The 11,487-nt window shown below is 35.2% G+C and overlaps 1 protein-coding gene across 2 annotated transcripts; it reads left to right on the top strand.

Moving 5' to 3' along the window:
* The first annotated feature begins 1,925 nt into the window (after positions 1-1,925).
* On the top strand, positions 1,926-11,171 carry tha1 (threonine aldolase 1). Of its 2 annotated transcripts, none has more exons than XM_042767952.1 (7): positions 1,926-2,435; positions 3,882-3,965; positions 4,287-4,375; positions 5,213-5,398; positions 5,723-5,860; positions 7,968-8,160; positions 9,968-10,183. In XM_042767952.1, the coding sequence occupies exons 1-7, from the start codon at positions 2,189-2,191 to the stop codon at positions 10,045-10,047; spliced, it is 1,017 nt and encodes a 338-aa protein (XP_042623886.1). In that variant the 5' UTR covers positions 1,926-2,188; the 3' UTR covers positions 10,048-10,183. The 2 variants fall into 2 exon arrangements, with proteins under 2 accessions (XP_042623886.1, XP_042623885.1); XM_042767951.1 differs by having other exon boundaries at positions 1,928-2,435; positions 9,936-11,171.
* Positions 11,172-11,487: the final 316 nt, after the last annotated feature.

The raw sequence follows: 11,487 nt of genomic DNA on the forward strand, positions 1-11,487 counted from the left end.
TGGATGACAAATGCACTCATTTGAATATAATGTAAGAATCGGGTGCCATCTGGCACACCCCAGCCCTCACCTGCCCCCACCCTCCTGCCTCTTACTGGAAACCCTGACAGCTGCTCGACTCACTTTCACAACCTCTCCTGACACCTCCCGCAGGGTTTTATTAGAGCCGGCCTGGCAGAGCTCAGCTGCTGGAAACACAGCCAGTAAAGGCCAGGAAACCTCCGCTGCTGACCGTATGACATCACTGCAGCGGGGTGGACAGGCCTTTAAGGTCTGAGTGCAGTGAGTGTAAATAAGATCGTGTTACTCACGGCACTGAGCATGCGAGCTTGACACTCAAGTATCAAGCGGAATTAGGAGCCATGCTGACATACCAGTTGTGATGTTATTTGCAATTATCAGCTATTAATGGGATGTGGATATTTTAGTGGCCACATATAACAGTCAAACAGGGAGCAATAAGTCATGCAGTCACTCAGCAAACATGCATGTTGTGACTAAATGACATTGGTGCACATCTGGATGTGGGTGTACTGTTATCAAAGTCCAACTGTTTCTAGTTACACATGAGTTAGAAGCATGATATGCCATCAAGATGTCTAAGATCCGTCCCTGTCTTGTGTGTATTAATTGTGTTATGTTGTAATATGTTATGTATTATGTTCAAATTATATTCTAATGTTAAACAATAAACTTTTTTAATTGTTATTTTAAACTGTTTAACAGTTTTATACAGTTAACTTGTTGAAAAAATATCTATCTATCTATCTATCTATCTATCTATCTATCTATCTATCTATCTATCTATCTATCTATCTATCTATCTATCTATCTATCTATCTATATATCTATCTGTCTGTCTATCTGTCCATCTATCTATCTATCTATCTATCTATCTATCTATCTATCTATCTGTCTGTCTATCTGTCTATCTATCTATCTATCTATCTGTCTGTCTGTCTATCTATCTATCTATCTATCTATCTGTCTGTCTATCTATCTATCTATCTATCTATCTATCTGTCTATCTGTCTGTCTGTCTCTCTATCTATCTGTCTGTCTTTCTATCTATCTATCTGTCTGTCTTTCTATCTATCTATCTGTCTATCTGTCTATCTATCTATATGTCTATCTATATATCTGTCTGTCTATCTATCGATAGATAGATAGATAGATAGACAGACAGACAGATAGACAGACAGACAGACTCTCTCTCTCTCTCTCTCTCTCTCTCTCTCTCTCTCTCTCTCTCTCTCTCTCACACACACACACACAATCAAATGTTTGGAATAATTTCAATTTTTATATGAAAATGGTTGCCATCACAGGAATGAATTACAATTTAAAATGTAATAATATTTCATAGTATTACTGTTTTCACTGTAAAATGCAGCCATGGTGAGCATTAAAAACATATACATTTCAAAAGTCACACTTAAACGTCATAAAAAACAAAATATTACAATATGGCATTTGCAAACACATGACGCAAGAGCTTTTCTCAGAACTATGTTAGTTTCCTCAAGGTCCTCAAGTTTACACAGAGGTGTAAAGAAACCATAGATGTAGTTCATCACGTTAACCTTAAATATTTTCCACATAATTTGATGACTAAAAGATGTGCTTGTGCTAATAATCGCCACTTTACATTTAATGCAGTGTTATTTTGAGTGTGGATTATGTACCCAAATACTTTTTGAGGTCAGTGTATGATAAGTATAATACAATAAGCAAAGAAAATGTAATATACTACTACATAATGCAGTTCAGACACGTTCAAAATCACAAACTATTGTTTAGTCCTCAATAACTGCTGCTAGGGCTAAGCAAATGTTACATGTGAGCGCCCACAAGCGGACAAAGTTAATATAACTTCAGTCAACTCATTAAATAAAGGCATACTGTGTTTTTTCCCTCGCCATCATTCAGCATGATCCAGGCTACAGCACCAGGACATCTCAAACTGTACACTGGAATTGGTTTCATTCTGTATGTTTGAAAACCTCGAACAGTTTTGTACTTTTGAGAGGATTGCTGTAAACTGATCGATGTGTAAGAGTTCCATTATTCACGTCTGTGAGTTTAAGGCCGCTTAATCAATGATTATCGAATACAGTAAACCAAAGTTCAGTGAAGTCCTGTGAATTGATGCACTGTTACCGTTACATTACCGTGCAAAGGAGAAGACATGAGCTCCAAAGCACTAACGATTCCAGCTCGTTTACTCCGGTATTGCTTCCACAAACCTCGTCGTGTGTTTTACGTGGATCCGGTGCGACTGTACTATGGGTCCCCGCAGGTGGTCACGGGATCAGCCGTTCGCACCGTGGACCTCCGCAGCGATACCGTCACCAAACCCGGAGCAGCCATGCGCCGAGCCATGGCCGAGGCAGAGGTCGGAGACGATGTGTTCGGAGAAGACCCTACGGTTAATGGTTAGAGATTGACACTCAGTCAGTTGCGTGCTTCTGTTAGGTCAGACTCTTATTCTGATAAATTTGAAGGTTCCAGTCGTGCTTAATTATGATTCCATCTGTTAAAACCATTAAAAAACAGATGTGGTAGATTTTATAACATTGCTCCCCTGCCCTCTTACCTGCCATTCCTGTAATAGCCATCAAGTCAGTTAAAGATAATGCAGGTTATACTGTAAGTCTAAGAACTGCTTATGTTATATTTAATCAGATGTTGCTCAGCATTACAACATTACAAGGTGCTAACCACCTTTTTGAGTTACTGTGATACTTTGTATACACTAGCTTTCAAAAGTTGGGCTCAGTAATATTTTATTTTTTATTTTATTTATATTTATAAAAACAGGAATTTATACTTTTATTCACTAAGGATATAACCGATAGTAAATGCATTTATTATGTTATAAAATATTTTTTATTTCAAATGTTCTTTTGAACTTTCCATTCATCAAAGTAGGCCTATATCCTGAAAAAAAAAGTATAACTGTTTTCTAAAAAAAATTTAAGAAGCACAACTGTTTTGCAACATTAATAAGAAATGTTTTGTGAGCTCCAAATGAAAATTCATCCATCACAAGTAAAAAAAAAGACATTTTAAAATTTAATAGAGAATAGAGAGCAGTTATTTTAATTTCTAATAGTATTTCACAATATTACTGTATATTTCTGATCAAATAAAGGCAGCCTTGGTGAAAATATAAGGTTTCTTTTCAAAAACATAAACAACCTCACTGATCCCAAAATTTTCAACAGTAGATTATCATATTCTTGCACCAATTTTCTATTACTATCTATGTTGTTTATATATATATATATATATATATATATATATATATATATATATATATACACACACATTTTAAATAAATGATATAATGTGAATAAAAAGTTATTTATGTATATTAAACTGTAATACAAATATTATATATATACATATACATATACATACATACATACAGTAAACACACACACACACATTTGTGTGAGTGTGTGTAGGTCATATATATATGTATAATATGTGTGTGTGTGTGTGTGTGTGTGTGTGGGTCAAAGGTATTGGAATCAATGTTTCCAGTAAACCTTTGTCCTAAAGGATAATGCTTAAACTTATTTATTTTTCAGTTGGACGAATTAGACTGAAAGCAGCTAGGTTTAACCTCATGAACAATTCACTATAAATCTATTATCACATGAAAGGGTGGTTGCTTTGAATACAATAAAATAGAAAATACTTTTGCTTTATTTACTTATTTATTTTGTCAATACAATACATTTTTTCCTAGTTCTGATCACTGTACTATTAAATATATTTTAAAAAGTGAGTTTGCATGTTCAGACTTAATAGTTTACATATGTTCTTGCACTAGGAAATTTATACATGACCCCCCCCCCCCATTCTTTCCATAGAACTACAGAAAATAGCTGCTGATATGTTTGGCATGGAAGCGGCTTTGTATGTCCCCACTGGAACGATGAGTAACCTGATTGCAGGTGAGATTGCAGGATGGTGCCCAGGGCTATTAATAAAACTGGTTTACAGTTGTCACTTGGTAAAAGCTTTGAGGTAAAATGGACACATATAATGCTGTTTTCCAGTGTCACTGTGGTCTCTGTCACTGCCTGAGAGCTGCTTCTGGCTATTAAAATCTGATATTTCAAAAATGATATTGATTTGCGCTTTAGCTCACAGAAATAGCTCACTTTTCTTGGAATTTTGTTCTTGTTAGTGACCAGATGCAGTAACATATAGCAGAGCTGTTCTTCCCAACACATATTTTGGCCTCATGTTTCTTCTCTCTTTCTCTGTCTCAGTTATGGTGCACTGCAGAGAGAGGGGTGATGAGATGATAGTAGGTGATCTCTCTCATATTCACGTTTACGAACAGGGAGGAAGTGCACAGGTATGAACAAATGGGGCTTATTTGTTCTTTGTCTCTCATGTTATTCAATTTCTTATTTCTGTAATCCCTTATCAAATTCATTTATAAGGAAATAATCTCATGACAATTACATGATTTATGTAGCACATGAAGGAGTCTGCCAAATTATTCCAAAATATTAAAATGTCATTTCCACCACAGAATGCTATTAAACACAATGATAATTTGGAGATGTGGTGGAAATGATCATGATGTTTTAAAAAAATTCATTTGTTTTGAGATGCATGTGAATTTCCATTCCAAAGGTTAGGATCAGTAAGATTTTTTTTTTGATCTTACCAAGGCTGGCTTCATTTGATAAAAAAATAAAATAAAAATAAAAATAGTTATATTAGAAATATTACAATAATTTAAAATAACTGTTGTCTTTGTTAGTGTATTTTAAAATGTAATTTATTCCTGTGATGGTAAAGCTGAATTTGCAGTCTTCAGAAAACATTTTAATATCCTGATTTGGTGTTCAAGAAAAAATTGAAATAGAAATAGGTTGTAACATTGTAAAAGTCTATACTGTCATTTTTAAACAATTTAATGAGCCCTTGCTAAATAGTATTAATTTCTTGCAATATATATATATATATATATATATATATATATATATATATATATATATATATGTGTGTACCAACAGTAAATATACACTACTGCTCAAAAGTTTGTGGTCAGTAAGAGATTATATAAATAAGGGGTTAAGTGAGGTTCTTTTTGAAAAAGTCCTGATGTACCCATAGTTGAAGAAACACCGATATACAACATTATCTGTAGGCTGAAATAAAATGTGCTTATGTTTGTTCATAGCTTGCAGGCGTCCATTCTGCAACAGTCACTACCCTCAGCGATGGCACCTTTGACCTAGACCAGCTGATCTCCAAGATCCGTCACGGTTACCCTGACCCCCACTACCCACGCTCCCGCCTGGTTTGTGTGGAAAACACACACAATATTCAGGGAGGGCGCGTCCTCCCACTCTCTTTCCTGCAGGAGGTTAGATATTGGTTAAACATTGGTTCATTAAACATGTGTGTGAGAGAATGAGAATATGTTAAGGCAGCCAGACACCTGGGGCTAAACTGTGAACACAGGGACACAACCCCCTCATTTACACCCCCTGGTGATGTTCATTTAGTAAATGAGTGATTAAACAAAGACGGATTTACTCAGCATTCCAGCACAAATAGGTTTCATGCATGGCCTCAGATTTGACAAATGAGGGACATCCATATGTTACACTTTTATGTTTAAAGTTTAAAACAATGTAGAAACCTTGGACATGCATAACTGTATGTTTTTTTGTTTTTTGGCTCAAAGCTTCGCTCTGTGGCTGATAATTTTGGTTTGACTGTGCATATGGATGGAGCGAGGGTGATGAATGCAGCTGTGGCTCTGGGCGTCCAACCTTCTGCTATACTGCAGCACTGCCATTCTGTCAGTGTGTGTCTGTCCAAGGTAACTCACTTTATCTTAGGGTCCACGTTATAATACAATTTCTGTTATTTTTGTATAGCTATTTTATATATGAAGCCCAGATAGCTTTGTATATTTAGATGCTACGTATTACATTCAGTACAATTCAATATGTTTGATATGAATTTAAATCAAATATTTATAGGACAGATGTAATTTAAACATGTTAAATTTAAATAATAAAAGATTTCAAAAGTTTGGGGTCAGTATTTTTATAAGAAATGTATTGAGCAAGGAGGCATTAAACTGACGGTAAAGTTAGAAAACTTTTACATAATTACAAAAAAATTAAATTTCAAATAAAAGCTGTTCTTCTGAACTTTCTACTTAAGAATCCTGAAAAAATGATTTTTTCCAAAAGGTCATGTAACACTAAATACTGCTAAAAATTCAGCTTAGCCATTACAGGAATAAATTACATTTAAAAATATATTAGAATAGAAAACAGTTATATTAAGTATTACTACCCTTTGAGTCTTCTTTCAAAAACATAAAATCTTACTGACCCCAAACTTCTGAAGAAAAATGTGTGTGTATATTTATTCTAATTGATTTTTGTGAATGGCTAGTCTTTATTTCAGCAAAATGTAGGTTGTTTTAATGTAGCTGCCAGCGGCAAATAAAATCTTTTCAGTGAGATTTTCATAATAGGAAAAATGTACTTATTATAAACCAGCAGTAGTTTTCATGCTCTAGAAAGTAATTTTCCAGGAAAGTTATTTCAGTCATTTTTAACAAAACAACTCCAGGCAGTGAGAAACAGAATCTGTAGTCTCCCACTAAAAAAGCAGGAGAAATCAGTTTAAGTGAGAGGCATTGAAAATGACCTTGTTAAAGTCAGTGCTCGTATGCTTTATAACGTGCACCCTGAAGGTGTCTCACACATCCAGATGATCAAGTCTTATTTTAGTCATATCATCAAAGTGTGATGGTTCTTTCCTCTGATAACACACCTCTAATCATATTTTATCATCTTTGAAATATCCTCCAAATTACTCCCCACAGAATGAAGTCAACATCACAACTCAGATCATTACATAAACACAAAGTCGATTGAAGAGACCCTGAAGTAAAACCTAATCACTCTCAGAAAAATCCTTGGAGTAGATGTCAAGAAGTGTATTTGCATTTTAATTACAGAACTTTTTGCATCTAGCTGGAAGTAGGCTACTCTCTGTCACTGATTTTCCTCTTTTCTCATTGAAAGACATTAAATGTAATTTAGGCTTATAGATAAAGACCACTGATATGAATATCAAATGACTTCTGCCAGTCCTGACTACAGACGTTCAAGGAAAAAATCAACCATCTAAATTCCAGGTGTCCTTTATAAACGTGTGCTTGCTCATATGCTCATATACTGTAACATCTGTTTGATTATACTTGATGCATTTATACTTAAGCGATTATAGTTGGATGATTTGTAGATTGTTGTTAATGCTGTGTAGTATACATCATACTTTATTCATAAATGCAAATATGACTAGACATTTTAGGGGTGTTCACACAGGACAGGTTTTATTTTACATGGAGTAAGGTTGCCTTATAGGAGCCAACATGTTAAGATCACATGACCAACCTAATGTTACTTATTTGAAAAAGTGCCAGTTTAAGTTTAAATTTCAGACAGAGGGTGGAAAAAGATCATGAAAACCTAAATGGACTGTTTTTGGCAAGAAAACAACTTATTAAAATATTAAAATAATTAAACTTTAAAAAAAAAGGCTACCTTGGCAGCTAGCTGAAATACTCCAACTGAATTAAACTAAATAGAAATATAAAAAAAACTAATGAGAGACAAAAGCATATAAAACTATTACTAAAACTATAACTAAAATTAAAAGCCATTTCAAAATACTGATAAATATTGTAATCGTATATAAAAGAAACAAAAAAAAACTGGTTCAGGGAATAAAAAATAACATTTTAAAACTGTCATGATCCTTTTAGGTCCTTTTTTAACACAAAAAGATGTTCTATACAATAATCATATCTGAACTGTACTGTACTGACTGTTTTCTTTTACAGATTCTGTTTTGTTTTCTCTAAGTGAAGAGCTGGACATCTAATCTGATTTGCTCTTCGGCAGGGACTCGGGGCACCTGTGGGCACCATGCTAGGTGGGTCAAAAGATTTCATACAGAGAGCAGTACGTACCCGCAAGGCACTTGGCGGCGGAATGCGCCAATCGGGTGTCTTGGCAGCAGCTGGTAAGATTGCCCTGTCAGACATGATTGGCAGAATGAAGGAGGACCACAGGAACACCAAAAGCTTTGCTCAAGGTGACAGAACCCCATAGATTTTCTTCAACCCTCCGCACAACACTGCACAAGCACTGTAGGCTTATTGCATTAGTTAGCCTGTGCTTGATGAAGGCCTTTTTAGTTTATATTAAGTTTATATACTCTTATATGCAGTAGCTGGAATTAGTTAACACCACCGTTTTTTCAATCATCTACAGTAGTAATGCTCATTCATAAACCTGTATGACTGAATGTAGTCCTTATGCAGTCACTATTTTTATCCCTTAAAACTCATCTTTGATAAAGAAAATTACATATTTAAAACATTTTCTCATTAAATAATTTCTAAATGCCTTAAAATTGCTTCCATGTAGCTCTACATCCTTACCTCATTAAATATACATGCAACCATGAATATGCAAATTAGTCCTCACCTCCACTCAGTCACAACAGCTCGGACTACCTGCTCCTTCATGACAGAGAAAGCAGATTTCTGTTAATCTGGTTTAAAGGGCTATTTTAGTTTAGGACTAGGCTTAATCTCTGTCTGGGAAACCACCCCTAAGTGTATTAAATGCTGTATAAATCCTGATTTTTACCACAGTGGTCTTTATGAAATCAGAAACTAAAAGCATAACAAAAGAAAGCACAAGTCTGTAAGAAATGAAGCTGTTAAAATAAGTGCATCCAATGGAACAGTTCACTCAAAAGGTCATTATTTTAGTCACCCTCATGTTCTTAGAAACCAATTGAAAATTCTTCCTTCTAGGGTAGACAAAAGATTATTTTTTTGCACTTTTCAATTTCACACAGGGACTTTCAAGCTCCAATTGGCATAAAAAAGAGATAGTTTTAATGATTCTGTTGTCAAATTGATAAACTCAGTCATTGAGTTCAATTCACTGACTCAATGAATGCAGCAGTTAACTGTACATAGGATTGAAATGATTTCTTTCAAACAAGCAATTTTATGACTCCATTAGACTGGGAATATAATGCACCAGTCATATGGACTACACTTTTGATACATTTAAAGTTTCAGTCCCTGTTCAGTGTATCGAAAAGAGCTATTTAAAGAGATAGTTCACCCAAAAAATGAAAATTTTGTTTATCTGCTTACCCCCAGGGCATCCAAGATGTAAGTGGCTTTGTTTCTTCAGTAGAACACAAATGATGATTTTTAACTCCAATCGTTGCAGTCTGTCAGTCGTATAATGCATGGAAACAAAATCTATGAGAGTAAAAAAACATGCACAGACAAATCCAAATTAAACCCTGCAGCTCGTGACGATACATTGATGTGTAAAGACACAAAACGATTGGTCTGTGCAAGAAACTGAACAGTATTTATATAGGTTTTTTTTTTACCTCTGATTCACGCAATGTCCGAACTGTTAGAACTCGCGATTACAGCAGCAGGCGCGTGAGGCATCTTCTTCTTCTTGCTTTATGGCGGATCGCAGACTTATAAATGCATTATCTCAAATGTACCATTGACACTCTATCTACAATCTCAATTAGTAGTGTGTCGATGGTCCACTTGAGAGATAGGTGGTGGTGATGCATTGCCATGCATTATACGACTGACAGACTGCAACGGTTGGATTTAAAAATCATCATTTGTGTTCTACTGAAGAAACAAAGTCACCTACATCTTGGATGCCCTGGGTGTAAGCAGATAAACATCAAATTTTCATTTTTGTGTGAACTATCCCTTTAAAATGTGATTATTTAGAAATCAAATTGTAAAATTTAAATATCAAAAGTTCTATTCCAAGAATTTGATGGAATGTCTTTCACCTTTTCTCTTGTAGCGTTGTTACAGTGTGACCCTCCTATGTACCAGGTGGATCTGACCACTGTGGAAAGCAACATTTTGAGGTTCCGTCTGCGGGACGCCCACATGAGCCCGGCGGAGTTCTGTGAGCGGATGGCAGGCGTAGATGAAGAAGAGGTGAAGGCTCTGGGCCAGGGGGTCCAGGTTCTGATGTTCCCCCACGTTGGGGGAACAGTCAGGGCTGTGTGGCATCTGGGCATCAGCGAGGAAGACACTCAGCTGGCTATACAGAAGGCTCATTTTGTAGCCCACCAGCACAAGCTCAAGTCTATCAGGGCAGCATGAGAAGAGCCCTTGACCAATCACAGATGACTTTACACCAGTCTTTTGGTCTCAGGGACCATTTAAAACCTGTAAAACTCTACAATGAAGCATAATTATATTAACTACTTTGCACTCCAGTTGGACAGCCCAGACTTACCCACTTAATTTAGTGGTGAGAGGTATAGTACGCCTACTTGGTGTGTATATACTGTACACACACTAACACACACACTTAATGGTTACTCACAATAAACTATTGTCACTGACATTTTGAATCTTGTTTAAATGCATACTTTAAGCAGCAGAAGCCGTTTGAGGCATTTTAAAAAGATACATTATGGCTAGTTTTTATTTTTTGTTTTATAATTGAGTGTTATATAAGAGTTCCCCATAAGGAAAAGACATAGTCGTGTAGAGACAGATTGTCATGACAACAAAGCAGAGATTTACTGCAGTGGATATCAGAAGGGGCTCAGGACCACTGTCTAGTTTTGGTTGATAACACAGATAACTTTATTGCTATAGCATGCAGGAGAAATGAATTGAGTGATTTTACATCATTTTTAAAATGACAAATCCTTAAACTGGTTTTAGGCATATAATTTATTCTGTTAATTGCTGTCTTTACAGCCCTCAAAATTTTCAGTTAAGACACCGTAGACAGTGTCATGGCTGACAAGCCAAGACCTTGTTTTGCCTTCCAAAAATACAAAAAAAACAACTTATAGAATCTTGTACACAACATCAATATGAGTGTGGGTGATTCTCACAAAACCTGTCAGGAAAATATCCAGGTTATGTGTCATTCTAAAATTAAAAAGAATGTAAAAAATTTACATTTTGATTTTTTTTTTTTTACCATTTTAGTTTCTAATTTTCATATCCTCACTGTAATGCAAAACAGATTCTCATTCTTAATTCTCACATTAAAAAGGTATTTTATACATCATGGAAGTAGTTGTGCTGCCTTGAATTCATGCAAATTTCAATTTATTTTAAAGTGTTGTTTTGAAAAAAAAAAAAGTAACAATTACTATACAGTAAGAGATTTGTCCTTAATGGAAATAGTAAAACATTAAGTGCATTATTGCAAATTGTTCTGAAAATAATATTACAATACAAACTATTGTATGCTCATAAATGTAGCCTTCATTTTGTGACGAAATGTAGACATTATTTCAGTGGCTTTGTGAGATTGCCTCTTTGCATTAATTTGTACTTTAGAGTGTGAAGTCCTTTATCATGTGCACATAAAATCAAATTAC

The sequence above is a fragment of the Cyprinus carpio genome, chromosome A12, assembly GCF_018340385.1.
Source record: "Cyprinus carpio isolate SPL01 chromosome A12, ASM1834038v1, whole genome shotgun sequence".
NCBI classification, from domain to species: Eukaryota; Metazoa; Chordata; class Actinopteri; order Cypriniformes; family Cyprinidae; genus Cyprinus; species Cyprinus carpio.

Bases quoted from the DNA above. Each gene is read 5' to 3' on its own strand.
- tha1 (XM_042767951.1), top strand. From the start codon at position 2,189: ATGAGCTCCAAAGCACTAACGATTCCAGCTCGTTTACTCCGGTATTGC. The intron at 2,436-3,881 runs GTTAGAGATTGA...TTCTTTCCATAG, and splicing joins AGAAGACCCTACGGTTAATG to AACTACAGAAAATAGCTGCT. The intron at 5,861-7,967 runs GTAACTCACTTT...GCTCTTCGGCAG, and splicing joins TCAGTGTGTGTCTGTCCAAG to GGACTCGGGGCACCTGTGGG.